The 15,792-nt window shown below is 47.6% G+C and overlaps 1 protein-coding gene across 1 annotated transcript; it reads left to right on the plus strand.

Annotated features, from left to right (window-relative positions):
• Positions 1 to 11,164: 11,164 nt before the first annotated feature.
• On the plus strand, positions 11,165 to 15,246 carry Nkx3-1 (NK3 homeobox 1). The gene is made up of 2 exons (XM_078030872.1): positions 11,165 to 11,532; positions 12,390 to 15,246. Exons 1-2 carry the CDS (start codon positions 11,220 to 11,222, stop codon positions 12,806 to 12,808), a joined length of 732 nt encoding a protein of 243 aa, XP_077886998.1. The 5' UTR covers positions 11,165 to 11,219; the 3' UTR covers positions 12,809 to 15,246.
• The last annotated feature ends 546 nt before the right edge of the window (positions 15,247 to 15,792 follow it).

The following is a 15,792-nucleotide window of genomic DNA, read 5'->3' on the forward strand; positions in this document are numbered from 1 at the left end:
GATTTTCTCAATAATTGGACCCTCCCAGCCACCTTATCTTGCCCTCTGCTTCCCCCAGGCTTCCTTTAGTTGGCCTTGACTCTCTCCAGAGGCCTCTGAGGGAGGTATCTGCATGATCTGGTGCGTCATTGTTCCTGTTTATCAATCAGCTACTTGCTAGCTTTGACATGAGAACACAGGAATGGGTTCTTATTGAAAGACCTTTCCTTTCTGTTGACATGTGTATTCGTCTATTTTCCATTGCTGGAACAAGATGCCTGAGGCTATAAACTGTATAAAGAAAAGTTCACAGTTTTGAAGGCTAAAAGTCCAAAATCCAGGGATTCCCCATTTGTGCAGACTCTGGTGAGGGTCCCTTTGGCTACACTGACCATGGCTGACAGTGGCTAACAGTGTTCACAAAGTTGACAGCAATGTTGACAATATTGACAGTGGTCACAATGGCTGATGGCATTGTGGTGGGGGTCTGTGCCAGAGGGAGAGCTCACATAGCAGGGCAGGATGCCAGAGAGGGGCTGTGTGCTCTTCCATAGCAATCTCCTCTTCAGCTCCTTCTACAGGCAGCCCAGTGACCTAACCACTACTCAATGGCCCACCTCTTAAAGGTCCACCACCTCCCACAAGCTTCCAACTTAAGAACCCTCAGGGGACAAACCTGGACCAGATCCTTATGATGGCCACTTGCCGTGGAACTACAGCCCTGGCAGGGAGCTTTAGCTGTAACCATGACATTTCACTTCTTTTCACAAAAATACATGAAACAAATCAGTTGATAGCAATGATCTCTGCATTTTACTTTGCTTTTTCTGTTTAAAACATTTCATATTAAAACAACAACAACGACAACAAAAAAACACGTTTCAGGAGATAAAAATAAACCTGGCCTACACATGGTGAGACGTGGATCGAAGTTCCCACTTGGTCACTGATGTGTAAGTCGTGGTGAGTCATTTCGAAGCTCTGATCTTTTGATGCCTAAGGTTCCTCAGTGTCTTATTCTGGGGGTTCCTTGTCTGCTGTGGTGCCAGGGATGGAGCCCCAGGCCCTGTGTAATCCTGTGTTTTTAAGTAGACACCGTGACCCTGCCTGTTTCTGATGTCCTTCTCTCCTGCACACCGTTTTCATTCCTGCTGGACTAGCTCCATCTCCTTTCTTTCCTCTCCCATCAGAGGGGACAGAAGCCTGGGTAGATACCTGCAGGGGTCAGAGGCCTTTCCCATGCCCCCAGCACTCAGGCAGCAGGCGTGCTGCTGGGTGGTCTGGAGGACTGGCCCTTCCTTCCTTCCCCCTGCACCTGGGGTGACCAGGTCCCCTGTGAACTGAGAAAACACCAGCAGGACCTGGCCCGCCTCACCCTCATCCCTGGGAACTTCAGGGGCAGGACCTGCCTCTGGCCAAACAAACCCCTGGCCCGGCAACTCAGACCTACCGGGGCTGTGCTGCTGAAATGATTTTCAGAAATATGTCTGCCAGAGAGGCCTCAGCCGGCAGCCCCGGAAGAAAGCGGTTTTCTTTTGGAACAGTCTCTTTGGGTCCCCAGCCCTGCCTAGCTGAACAGCCAGTAGATCTCTCTGGGGAGCCAAACAGCATCCCAGTCCCTGCCCTGGCCCCTGAAGGCATCTGCACCCATTCCATGCCAGAAACCAGCTCTGCATCCTCTCAGATGCTCATCCACCCTGGACGCCATCATTTGGGGGCACCATGAGACGATGACAACCTTCTCAGTTTCATGGGGGCACTGAGAGCCAGAGGGATCGGGGAGAGAAAGGTCTCAAATTGCCAGAGTCGGCCAGTACAGGGGGAAGGTCAGAGCCCCCTCCTCTAGACAAACATCCCCAATGTGTCTCCCAGGTGAGGGCCTCTGCTAAGCTGTTGAGCAGACCGGGCAAGGACGGACTGCGGCCACCCAGTTAGAGGGCAGGGACTCTTCTGCAGACGTGGCCCTGCAGCTGTGGAGGGGAGTGAGTGAAGTGACCAGGGGCACTGTTAGCAAAATAGTCTTGGGCTCCTACTGCCCCATAAATCTTCCTGATGGCTTTTCTCAGGCAATAAGCACAGATGAGGGACATCGTGAGCCCAAGGTATTTTCTGCTGCCAAAGTTTGCCAATCCCCTGGGACCTACAGAGTGGCCTGCAGGGAAGGGGAAGCTGGGTTATACCCAGCCCCAGAGCTGGAGAATCAGACCTTGTTGTCTTAAAGGGTCTTAGGACGGAGGGAGAGAGGCCTTTGGACAGGTTTGGGATATGAAGCATGAACGGTTTCAGAGTGAGATTCAGGGCTCAGGAACACAGAAGGTCTGGACCTCCTAAGAAGAAAGGAGCCTGTCACGAGTACACTGAGGCCTCCATTCCCTCCATGTCATGTCCTCCAGTCACTAAGTGCCACACAATGCCCTCACTCAGCTCCCCGCTCTCAAAGGTAGGGGTCCCCCAAACCAGTAGTATTGGCATCCCTTGGGAGTTTGCAAGCCGTGCAGAATCTTAGGGCTCACCCAGACCCAAAGAAGCAGATTCTGCATTCTAGCAAGGCCCTCAAGGTCTGAGAAGAGCTGCTGCAGCCTGCCAGAGTCCTGTTTCCTTGCCCCCACCTCCTCTCCCCAGGTGCTCTGGTCTGAATGTCCCTCCAAAACTCAAGTTCAAATTTAATTGCCATTGAAACATGCTCGGTAGTGAAACTCTACAGAGGAATGGGTTAATGCTGGTATTGCAGGAGCAGGTTCCTGAGAAAAGAATGAGCTTGGGCTGATTCGTTCATATTCCACCCCCCTCGCCACCTGATGCCCCCTGCCTTGTTATGAGTAAGCAAGAAGGCTCAGCAGACACAATCCCTCAATCTTGCGCTTCCTGACCTCTATACCATGAGCCAAATAAACTTCTACCGGTTGTAGTTTAGCTGGTCGGTGGTATTCTGGTACAGCAACTGAAAATGTACACAGACACCAGGCTAGTTTTCCTGTGCTCTGGGCTGCTCTATGTCCCCTCTCCCCCCTTGTACCACATCTCTGTGTCCTGTGGCCCTGAACTCTGTCAGCCTCCAGATGGAAAATAAAGGTCACACTAATTCATGCCACGGGATAAATGACTGAGGGAAATGTGACGTTCCCCAAGCCTCTACAGCATTTCATATTAACACATGACAATAACCCAAATGCCACATGGAAAAAATACAGGACACAGAGTGAGATGGGTGGGGAGACAATGCCCTTGAACCATTCCAGGTAGGCAGTTGCCTATGATCTGGGCTAACCTTGCAGAAGGTGGTTTTATTCAGCCCTTGTCCCTGCTTTTAATGGTTCTGCTGTCATGCTCCCTTGGGAGGGGAGGTGGGGGGAGGGAAAATAGGCCAGTCTAAGCAAGGAATTCTGGAAAAGCAGTGGGAAACAGCTGTGATCCTAAGGGAGGTCCACAGTCCTGCCTGCCCTCCACAACCAGGCAACTCTATTTTCTCTCTCCCCTGTGTCAACCGAATCAACTGAACCCAGGGCTTAATGAGCCTGATTTGCTTCCAAAGCCATCTCTGAAAAGCCAAATGGATAGGTGCTCATTGAACACCTGACGTGCCTAGTGCATGACTCAGTGGGGCCAGCATGGGCTTTGGAGGCAGAACCGCCTCTTAGCTGTGCAAACCTGAGCATGTTGCCTTCCATCTCCAAGACTCGGTCTCTTTGTCTGCAAAGAAGGACCCGCAGTGGGTTGTAGAGTGGATCAAATGTCTATAGTGAGCTATAGACTCACGGTAATGAGCCTAGCATGGGGCTTTTGATCTGAGTCAGTTTCATCTCCCCTTTCCTGGTGTTGTACAGAAAAGGAGAAGCTGAGTCACAGCCCTGAAGTCCTACGCAGGGTTCTCCAGGCTTGGCTGTCCGCCTTCTGCCATGTGAGAGAACACAGCACTCCTTCTCTCTGGAGGACACAGCCACGGGGCACCATCTTGGAAGGGGAGAGCACCCTCTCCAGACACCAATCCCGCCAGCACCTTGATCTTGGACTTGACAGTCTCCAGAACTGTGAGGAAAAGAAATTTCTGTTAATTTCTATAATATCTCCTTATAGCCGCACAAAATGTACTAAGACAACTAGTGAGCTGAGATGATGAACCATGTTTCCTTCTTTTAAAGTGTGTTTTTCCACGGCCTTCTGGCAACTGAGACCAAGGGCCAATGAGCAGAGAAGACTGGAGAGGCACACAACGTCTTTTGGGTGGAAATTGAACCCAGGAAGACTCACAAGAGACTGCAGATGCACACCCAGCCCGCCAAAGGGCTAAGGTTAGGATGCAGCAGGACGTGAGTGGAAACGATGACCAGGCAGTAGAGGCAGGGGGACGTCAGCCGGGAAGGAAGGGGAGGCGAGAAACTTCGGCCTTCAGGTGGGAGGGCCGGGAGCACCCTGAGAGGCTGAGTTTTCACGGAGTGGAGAGTGTGGTGCAGCACCCCCACGTGGGGCCCAGGCAGGCTCCCGGCCGCAGCGCACTCTGTACTCTGGCTCTATCGGGGACTCCTGGGTTCAGGGCTGCTCTTTGTCTTGTGTCTTCACAAGGTCCCTGGGGATTCCGAGACACGGTGAACTCCCAGGAGCTCCTTCCAAGTGATTCTTGTCTCCACATGACTACAACGTCTTCAGCTTCCCTGGAGGGAGGGAGGGAGGGCTGGAAAACAAACGGGACCTTCTCTATAAGGTGCAAACCATGAACTTGAATGTTCCAGTCCAGCTCCAAAAGATAACGAAGGGACAAGTCTGAACTTCAATATCACTGAGCTTCCAAGAACACTAGGACAATGTTCTCCCGCCCCAGCGCCAAAGCCCAGAGTCCCGGAGGCCTGGCACAGCGCCAGGGAGAAGTGTTTCACAACATGGATGGCAGGGTCTCTGCAGTCAGAAACTCAGGGTGTCCTCTTTCACGGAGTCCCATTCAGTTCCAGCTAGGACGGGGAACTGGACCGTGGCTGAGGTGAGGAAGACGAAAGAGAGAGGAGCTCTCTATGCCGTGAGCAGGAGCCTCCAAGGCACTCAGATGGCAGCTCTGCCGCGAGTGAGGGGGGACCTGGGGGTTGCTCCCCCTCCTCTCCTGCTTCCATCTGGACACCCTTAACTGGGACCCCCACCTCTGGGAAATCCTAGCAACCCGCGTTGCATATTGCATGTGGCCTCTTGTTGGGGGGAGGTGCTCATCAATTCCTCTCCTTTCCTTTTCTTTTTGCCAATCTGCATTAGTGAAGGCAACGCAAAGGGCCTCCGTGGAAGAGAGAATCATGGTGTGAGCAGGTCAGGTACAAACTGGGGTGGCTACCTCAGAAGGCCTTGGAAAATCACACTTTAAAAGGAGAAAGAGATGTCTGCTAATGAAGCACACTTTAAAATTTTCTGTATTTTATGATGGTTTGACATCTGGGGGCCTATGGAGTTGAGAAGGAACGGGCTCTCCTAGGGTTAGTCAAACCCCAGAGAGAGCAAGACAACCAACCTGGGGTCCATGCTCCCAGACACATCCTTTGTTTAACTCGGACACACTATGCCAACATTCCCCCTACCTCAAGTCATCCCAGAGCCTTTAGCCCAGGCCACACCAAAATGATCCCAACTCTCCAGCCCTAAGAGTGCCCAGCTTCTTATATGTCCCGCCCCTTCTTTTCCACATTAAGGTCTGTGACTCATGCTGCCCCTCACCCCGATGCCTGCTCCCCAGCCTGGTGCCTCCCCATGTGGCCCTGGACGGTGTGTGTGCTGCCTCCAGGTCTTATGTCTCTGAGCACACAAACTCTTTCCTGTGTCTTCGTGTCTTGCCATACCTGATAAAAACCAGCACCGGGTACATTTATAACAGATGTCCACTGGACAATTCTGTCGGCTCTGCTCCTGCTTCTTCCAGCGGAGGGCAGCACTGGGGGCCACAGGGGAGGGTGAGAGGAGGGGTGGAAGGGGAGGAGTGCACTGGGCTAGGGCTAGGAGACACGGCTTCCCGCTCTACTTCAGCAGTCTCTGAGAACCTGAGGTTCTGTCTCAGATATTTTATTAGATGATCCTGGGGTCCCTCGTAGCTCTAAATGTCTTTGGACTTAGATCATCTGTTTTCTGGAATGATGGAATGTAGTATAAATGCTTATTTATAGTGTGAAGTTCAGAAAAAGATAAGCAAACCACATTGCACTTCTCCAACAATTAATATGGTGAAAGTCTGGAAGGAAATATACAAAGGAGACAGTTTTAGAGAAGAGATGGGATCATGCGTCTAAATGTAAAATTCAACTTTTTTTAAAAAAAGACCCAACATTACAGGTAAATGGATGGAGTTGCAGAATATCATGTTAAGCAAAGTAAGCCAATCCCAAAAAAACAAGAGCCAAATGTTTTATCTTATAAGTGGATGCTGATCCATAAGGGGGGGGGTGGGGGGGCGGCAAGGGAAAAATGGAGAAATTTTGTATGGGGGAAGGGGAGAGAAGGAGGTGTGGGGGGAGATTGTGCAATGAGACGGAAATTATGACCCTATGTATGGGTATGATTGCATGAATGGTGTGATTCTACATCACGTACAACCAGAGAAATGAAAAGTTGTGCTCCATTTTGTAAAAAAATAAAATAAAATTTAATAAATAAATAACTTAAAAAAAAAGGACCCAAGGTTCCCATTTTTGCAATCAAAGCAGAGCTGGTTGGTTTTCTCCCATCATTCTGCTACTTTTATTAGGCCACTATATTAGCTTCTTAAAGCTACTGTGACAAATTATCACAAAAATGGTGGTTTTAAATAACACAAATCCATTACCCTACAGTTCTGGAGGTCAGAAGTTCAAACTGGGCCCCTCTGGGCTAATGTGGAGTGCAGGCAGAGCGGAATTCCTCCTGGAGACCCACAAGGGAATCAATCGTTCCTTTTGCTGCTCCTAGGGGACACCTGCAGTCCTCGGCTCATGGTTTCCGTTCAGCCTCGAAGCTAGCCGTGGCCAGCTGAGTCTTTCTCACATGCCAGTCCCAAGATTTCCTCAGATACCAGTTCCTCTCACTCTGGATCTCTGGCCACCTAAATAATCCAGAACAATCTTCCCACCTCAAGGTCAGCTTGTGAGCAGCTTTAATTCCAACTGTAACCTTAACTATCCCTTGCCATTTGCAGAACATACTCGCTGATTCTGGGGGTTAGGAAGTGGGCATCTTTGAGGGATTGTTATTCTGCCTCCATGGCACTGTGTATCCTCCTGATGACCCTTGGTCATTTGCATCCAGCTTAAGCTGCATAAACACAACAAGGAGACAGGGCCACCTGTCTTCCTCTGTGACTTGCCTTGGGACCCTGTGGTAACATATGGATAATTCTGCTAGTCAGTGAGATGCCTCTTAGTAAGACATTCAGCTAGCAAACATTTCTTAAGTGTCTGCTGTGTACCGAGTCCCTTCCATGAAGCTTGTAGTCTGATAAAGGAAATGACCTGGTCATGTAAACCAAGTGCAAAGCACGAAGGGGAGGAGACGTAAAGCAAGTGAGGTCAAGTGTCATGAACAGTGTCCCCATTCCAAAGGGAGATCTGAGACCTGAGGAGGTCATGGGGAAGGAGGTGGCCCAGCTCAATCCTAGCTCTGGATTTGTAATTTATAGCAATTAGAAATGAGTACAGGATAAACATCCTGCTCCACTCTCCTTCCTTCTCCCAACCTATTTTCATCTTACTGAACTGAGATAATGTCTCTATAGAAAAAAGAAATGTATATTTACATATTCTTCCAAATATGCAGAATAGTATATAGATAACTTCTCACCACCTTTTAATACAATAATTTCATTCTCTATACATTTTGCAACTTGAACCAGTCTCAGGCCAAGCTGAAGATACTCCCCAAGTAGGTACATTCATGAGTTTCAGGGGAAAATCTCTAAGCATGGAACAGCTGGTCAAAGGATATGCCCAGTTTTAATGCTGATAGACATTGTCAAGTTGGCATCCAAGATGCAAAACTGGTTTACTCTCCACCAAACTTGCTATGATCAGCTATTCTTCCATAGGCCCACCACTGCCAGACAATATTCATTTTTTATAAAACCTTTGCCATTTTGAGAGATGGAAAGGGGTGTGTCAATGTGGTTTTGATTTGTGTTTCTCAAATGATGAGTGTGGTGTTTCCCCAATGTGCCATTTTGTTTTACACCTTTAAGTCATCTGGGATTCATTTTGTTATAAGAATAGAACTTATAACAAATAGTGTTTTAAGTTCCACAGAATGGCATTGGCTTATTAAATTATTCACATTTCCCCACTGATTTGAAATACCACCCGTTCTAAATTTTAAAAATGAAAAGAGGCCACTTCAATCTAAACCTCATGCCATATACGAAATTAATTCAGAATGGAGCATAGATTTAAGAGTAAAGTATGAAACTGAGAGGACATTATAGGAGGCTTTCTTTAGTACTAGGGCTAGGCAAAGAGTTCTTGAGCATGACACAAAAATCACAATCTGTAAGATAAAAAAAATTAATCAACTGGACCTCACCAAACACTCTGTAAACAATTCCATTAAGGGGATGAAAACAGAGCTACAAATTTGAGCAAATATTGTCAAACCCACACATCCAACAATGGCTTGTTTATATAATGTATAGAAAACTCTCAAAACTCAATAGTAGGGGCTGGAGTTGTAGTTCAGTGGTAGATCCTCAGCACCACATAAAATTAAATAAATAAAAATAAAGGTATAAAAAAGAATCTTAAAAAACTCAATAGTAAATCTTTAAAATTCAGAAAATACAATGATAACATGGGCAAGACTTGAACAGATATTTTGCCATAGAACAGAGAGGGTTGGCAAATAGGCCACCATATAAAAACATGTTCAACATCATTAGCCATTTGTCAAGTGCAAATCAAAACTAAAGCTAGAATAAACAAGATAGCAGTCTATACCTATTAATGGCTAAAATAAAAATAGTGATTAACCAAGTGCTGATGATGTGGAGAAACTGACACTCCCATACATAGGTTGTGGAAATGTAAAATGGTGCAAACACTCTAGAAAATCATGTGGCAACTCCTTACAACACTAAACAGATACTTAGATCAGACTCGATAATTGTACTTTTGGACATTTAACCCAAAGAAATGAAACTTATTGCATTAGTCAGCTTTCTGTTACTATAACCAAATACCTGATATAGACTCCTTATGAAGTAAAGAAGGCTTATGGTTCTAGAGTTTAAGTCCAAGGTCGGTGGTTACATTGGTTTGGCCCTCAGGCCAGGGCAGTACATCTTGATAAGAGTGTGTGTGGAAGAAAATGATCACATCCTTAGCCAGGAAGCTGGGGGTCGGCAGGGGAGGGGGGAGCAAAAAAGACAGAGAGAACCAGGTCACAATCCCTTTCAAGATAGCAGTCTATACCTATTAATAGTAAAATAAAAATAGTGTACATCCTCAATGGCATAAGGACCTCCCAATTAGGTCCCACCTCTTAAAGATCCATGCATCTCCCAGAAGTGCCATTCTGTGGGCCTTTGGGGGAACACCCACCCAAACCACAAAAAATGCTTTGCATGAGTGCTCACAGCACTTTTGTTCATCATAGCAAAAAGCTGTAAACAACTCTAGTGTCCTTTGATAAGAACAGTTAAATAGATCCATACAACACAGTATCACTCATCAATGAAAAAGAATGAGCTATTAATACATGCAATAATCAAAGTGGACTTCAGGAGTACTATAGTCATGTGAAAAAAGCCAATCTCTAAAGGCTATAACCCTACAGAGTAGGGTTTATACATCATTCTCTGAATGGTAAAATTGTTGATATGCAGCACAGGGTAGTGGTTGTCAGGGGTTGGGCAGGAGATAAGGGGCCAGGGACACAAACAGGCAGTTCTGCAGAGTTCTTTTGCAGTGAGCAAAGGATTTTCTATCTTAATTGTGATTGATGATTACATGAACCTAAACTGTGACACAATTGTACAAAAATACACACACACACACACACACACACACACTCAAATTAATGCAGATTTTTAAATGGCAAAAATAAAATGAAATCTGTAATCCCGTCAACAGCAAGTACTAAAGTCCACTTTCTGTTCTTTTAAGATGCCATTATGGCCAACACTACAGGTATTACTTTGCAATTTCCTGTGAATCTATAACTATTTCAAAAGGAAACATTTTCAAAAATTTAAAGGACAGGAGGCCTAAAACATATGAAAGAAGAAATTCAGTTTTTCTAAGGCCTTCCCGTTTCCCAGGATAGTTCTGTTTGGCAGATGTTGGATCCTCAATAACCTATTCCCCTTCCCTTCTCCCCAGACACACAAGGTACCCTTTTGAAAAGATTCCAGTTGAATGGAGGACGACTTAAACCAAGACAAACACACACACACACAAAAAAAAGAGTGTGTTTAACCACATAAAAGTGGTTAAAAAGAATACCAGCATGCAGATATCCAGATTCATCAATTGTGGATATTCTAAGCCATTTGTTTTCTGACGTTGGATTTATTGATCAATCTACATCATTGTTTCTGAACCACTCCAGCATAAGTTCCACTGAGTGCCTCTGTTCCTACAACTTCAGGCTTTATTTCTTAAGAATACTCTCTTATACAATTAGAGCACAGCGCTCAACTTCAGTAAATTTAATGCTGATAGTACTTTCAACTTTCCTGTTTGTGAAATAACGTCTGGTACGGAATCCAGCCCGAGGTCAGGCACGGCACAGTGGTCACACAACACCACTTGGAGAACCTGAGATTCAGCAGACCTGGCTTTACCACCAATCCCCCCGCCCCACCCCTCCCCGTCACGGGGTACCCAGGATTCTCATTGGTAAAGCAGAGTCGTCGCGACTGACCGCCTTGTCCCTGTGAGCAAAGGCGGCGGTCTGTAAGAGCTAAACGGAGTGACTCTGGGGCATCGTTATCCCGGGAAGACGCCTGCGAGTGTCCAGCGGCAAAGGAGACCGCTTTGGTTTTCGCGCCCAGCCTGGGAGACGGGTTGGAGCGAAGGAGGCGAGTCGGGGAAGAGATCTGGGAAGAGACTGGGAAGAGCGGTGCGCGACCGTGCGAGGGACCCCCACCACCTCCGGGTCACCTGGCGCGCGGGACAGCCAATCCGCGGCGCGGCCCGTGGCCCCGCGGCCAATGGGAAGGCGGCGCGGCGCGCTCCCCCGGGGCTATAAGTGCGCGCGGGGCGGCGGAAAGCGAAAGTGGTGGAGCGCAGTGGGCCGGGCCCCAGCCAGCCGCCGGGATGCTCCGGGCTCCCGAGCCGCGGCCCGGCGAGGCGGAGGCGGCCGGCTGCAGTCCGCGGGCCGCGCCGCCCACGCCGTCCAAGCCGCTAACCTCCTTCCTCATCCAGGACATCCTGCGGGACTGCCCCGAGCGGCGCCGCGGCCAAGCCGGTCACCCGCAGCCACCGTCCGGGCCGGACCCAAGGCGCGACCCTGAGCCCGAGCCCGAGGCTGGAGGAGAAGGAGGCCGCGCCCGGGCGCCTGCGGAGCCGCTGAGCGCCGGGCCCTGCGCCGCTCCGGGGGAGGCCGAGACGCTGGCGGAGTCCGAGCCAGGTAAGACCGGGGAGGCCTGGTCCCAGGGGGACCTCCCGGAGCTCGGGATGCTGGGGTGCGGCATCTCTGTCCTCGCTATCCCCTGGCCACGGACGAGCCTCGAGGTTAAAACCTGAGCCCCTGTGCAGGGTGGTGCCCTATTTTGACACCGCTTGACCCGCTAAAGTCAGTGGCACCTGCTCAGGCGATTAGAACAAATAAGAATGTGTTAATATTAATTATTGTTTGATCAGCAGAAGTCCCTTTGCTTCTCAGTCTCGTGGGCCCGTAACACAGTACTTTGGACTGTTCCTTTTGGTCTTAAGGAGAAATAACACCGTTGGAATATTTATAGAGTAGACTCATTTTCTTTCCCATCACTTCTTCTGCACCAACCTAACGCCTCATTTAGGGTAAAGAGGAATAAAGCCCGAGAATGAACTTGCCATTAGCCCTTGCCGCCTCTCCCATCGCACAAGCCCTCTCTTGCCCACCCGGATGCTATCTCCGGATACCTTTTTGTCTCCCTTTACCGGGTGTCTCACTTCTGGGGTATTTTCCTGCCTGCCTGCTCCCACATATCTTTAACAAACATATCCAGAATCTCCCATTTAATTGTACTCAACAATATGGCAGAAAGTGCAACCACTAAACGCCTGTAACTTCGGATTCTTGCTGATTCTTAGAAAACTAATACATAATATACAAATTTACTCATTCTCCTTTCCAGAGAGTTCCTTAATCATGCGAAAAAAGTGAAATGTTTCCAAGATAACAGTGGGCTGTTTTGTTCACTCAGGGACGAGATAAGGGTGGATTGAATTCTGTGCTAACATGTAACTTTTTTCTTCTAATCCTCCTCCTCCTCTCTTTTCCAGATAGTCACTTTGAGACTTATCTCTTGGACTGTGAGCACACTTCAGACGCCTTACCAAGCCTTTCCCAGACCCCCAAGCAGCCTCAGAAGCGCTCCCGAGCTGCCTTCTCCCACACTCAGGTCATTGAGTTAGAGAGGAAGTTCAGCCATCAGAAGTACCTGTCTGCCCCCGAAAGGGCTCACCTGGCCAAGAACCTCAAACTCACTGAGACCCAAGTGAAAATATGGTTCCAGAACAGACGCTATAAGACTAAACGAAAGCAGCTGTCTTCCGATCTGGGCGACTTAGAGAAGCCCTCCTCCTTACCAGTCCTGAAGGAGGGGGGCTTCTCCAGGGCCTCCCTGATCTCCATGTATAACAGCTACCCTTACTACCCCTACCTTTATTGCCTGGGCAGCTGGAGCCCTGCTCTCTGGTAACGCCAGCTCAAAGGACAACTGTGTGCGATCAGAAACTGCCTTCCCCGGAGAGTCTCTGTGGAAAACTGAAGGGGCTGAGGTCAGGAAGAGCTGGGGTCCCAGAGGTGTGCAGACCAAAACTGTTGGGGGTTTCTGTGGAAATCCCAGATTCTTCACTGGTGGGCCAGTGAAAGACCTAGGGCAGCGACTATTTCACTATCTAAATAGTTCCCCCAGTGCCTGCCATAGATCACTGTTGCTTTTAGCTTACTGTTTGAGGAGAGGAAGAGAAAAACCAAGTGCTGCTACCAGCACTTTGCTTGACTTTGGATGAGCTGTGTGCCTTGCTCCTGAGGATTCTGTTGCTGTGGCCCCATCCTCCTGGGTGATTGATATCAACTCTGAAAGAGCCAACCTAAGGAGAGAAAGACAGCCAAGATGAGGATGTCACCTACTGAAGTAAACTTAGGTTCAAAAAACTCCTATTGGCCTTGGAATGTGGCCCAGGGTTCTCTCTATTCCTGTAAAAGTGAGGAAGGTCTCAATGAAAAGCCCTCATGCTCTGGGCAGGTTGGCATGGGACAGGGGTGGGGAGGTGAAAATCTGAGCTGCTTATTCCTTTTTCAGTAGTATGCCAATTTAAGTATTTACAGGGTGGCCTGAGTAGAACAAGATGCACTCGCTGTGGTTTTTAAGACAAGCTGTATAAACAGAACTGGACCAGAAGGGGTGGGACTGTGCCAGAAGAACCTCCGCGTATCCAAGCAGGGGCCTAAGGAGGGTCCTGTTGCCTGTTTTATTGGCAAAAAGTGGACGGGCGTCTGCCAACCCCATCTGCCCTAGCTGGAAAATTTAGAATGAGAGGTTCCTGGGGTTTTTAGGGTAGAATTTGTTCTCCATTGTAACAGAGGTGACACTTTTTTTTTTCATTTTTTTTTCTTTTTTAGGGTAAGGTCTTTTCTTCCCTCCTTTTATTTTATTTTATTTATTCTTTTCTTTTCTGCAGCAATTACCCACTGAAGGGCTTCTTTTCAGACTAGGCTTTTAGTTTGGCTACACCTAATAGGCCTTTCTTATTTAGCCCGAGATCTGGTCTTTCTTTTTTCTCTTATCACACCCAGCCTTGGAAAAAAAGGGGGAGGGGGGCAGATTCTGAGTCGGCCAAAAGACATACATTTTCTAAAGTAGCAATGCTTATTTCTTTCCTTTAAAAATATACAGCATTAAATCCCAAATCCTATTTAAAGACCTGACAGCTTGAGAAGGTCACTGCTGCATTTATAGGACACTGTGGCTCCGTTACACTTCAGAGTCTGACCCTCTTTGGAAATCCTTGTAGGCAGAGAAGGTAAGGACTAATGCATTTTTGCATTGGAAAAAAGAATGTAGTGCCCAGGGTCCAATGTCATTGACCCGTCTGTCCAGGAGAAATGAAGGGCTCCCAGAGCGAGCAGGGAAGAAACGTACCTGGGCCGTAGGTAGCCTCATCCACTGAGCAGGAGAAGGAGGGGATATATGCTCTGCAGGAAGAGGCTAAGAAAAAGGAAACCATGTCCAAAACAACATGGTCGTGGCTTCCATCACCAAATAAACAACTATTCACAAGCTTCAGGACCTGTGCTCAGTACTATAACAGATCCCCAGAATGACTTCAGTGAAAACCAGCAGCAAGCCAAAAAAGAAGGTTGGCTGCACTTTTCTGTTGTATTCCTTCAGGTGACCTGGTAGAGAGGAGCCATTGGGGGGAATAACCCAAAAACATTGCTTATGAGGTACCCTGAGGCTGGGAAGTCTATTGCTCCCACTACTTAATCCCGTGCAGTAAGAAACGTTTCAATTTCCTCCTATTAAAAGGGCCAGTTTACTGTTGGTGGCCAAACTCCTAAAGTGAGTTGATAGAAAGTTAGCCAGTTTCAGCCCATTTTTCCATGGCTTGTGCTCCAAGTTGAAATGTCCAGTGCCATGGGCTGCCGCCCCCCCTCCTCCACAGTACTATAGATGGCTCCAAATGCAGAGGAGCCTCAATTGCTGTCTGCTTTGGACAGTCTCTTAAGCATTTAGTGCTGCTTCTCCACTTCGTACTCTTTCTTCCCTCTCTGAATTCTTTCAACCTGCAGTTCTACAAGGATTAAACATTTACCTGTGATGTGTATTGTGTTGCAAAAAGAAAGTTTGTTTCAAATTATTTTGTTTATCAATCCCCGTTGGAACTAGTCATTCACCCACACCTGAACTGGTAGAAAAATATTTGAAGAAATAGTTTATGAGCCTGACGGGTGACCAGGACAGTCTGTTTCTATCCTGTTTACTAAATTAGTTCACGAACACTGCTTCAATATGTAACATAAAGGTCTGTGACTTGAAGTTTAGTAAAGTACCCCAGTTGAACTTTATTTTTCTATGTATTTTTTTGCAACATGAGTGTTTTAAAAATAAAGTCTCTATGTCTTTATTAGACATATCTGTGTGTGATTCTCAGTCTCCTAAAAACTGCATGCTGTTTAAGGTAGGTATTTCTGGTTACCATATCCTCTGGCCCTCTGCCTGACTGACAAACCTTTTGCTACAAAATCATCCAAAACAGCAGCTTAGCCGGTAGTGGACGAGCATTATTCATTTATAAACGGGCCCTGCCTCCCTTCCAGATAAACAGAGGAAAGGGAGATGAAGTTTCTGTCTTTAATAATCACCCCCACTTCAGCCCCAGGACACTTTATATTTAAATAAAGACCATCAAGTATTTACTTGCATTTCTGGAAGACCCTGAAGGAAACATGGAGACTACAGCAATTCTGCTTTAAAAAGTCTTTTTGCATGTCCTCTCACCCCTCATATTACAGCTTCCCTGGCCCTCTCACTCCTGAGTCTTCCAAAAAATTTTACCTGTAACCAGAGCTGATGGACCTCTTGCAAGCCAGACCTTTGAATTAGAATCACAAGTGTTGACAATAAGTTTTATCATGCTAAAAGATCAATAGCACACCCTTCATCCCCCTGCACTAAAC

The sequence above is a fragment of the Ictidomys tridecemlineatus genome, chromosome 14 (genome assembly GCF_052094955.1).
Source record: "Ictidomys tridecemlineatus isolate mIctTri1 chromosome 14, mIctTri1.hap1, whole genome shotgun sequence".
NCBI lineage: Eukaryota > Metazoa > Chordata > Mammalia > Rodentia > Sciuridae > Ictidomys > Ictidomys tridecemlineatus.

Excerpts from the sequence above, each read along its gene's own strand:
- Nkx3-1 (XM_078030872.1), top strand. The coding sequence starts at position 11,220 with ATGCTCCGGGCTCCCGAGCCGCGGCCCGGCGAGGCGGAGGCGGCCGGC. Across the intron at positions 11,533-12,389 it reads GCTGGCGGAGTCCGAGCCAG|ATAGTCACTTTGAGACTTAT; the intron begins GTAAGACCGGGG and ends TCTCTTTTCCAG.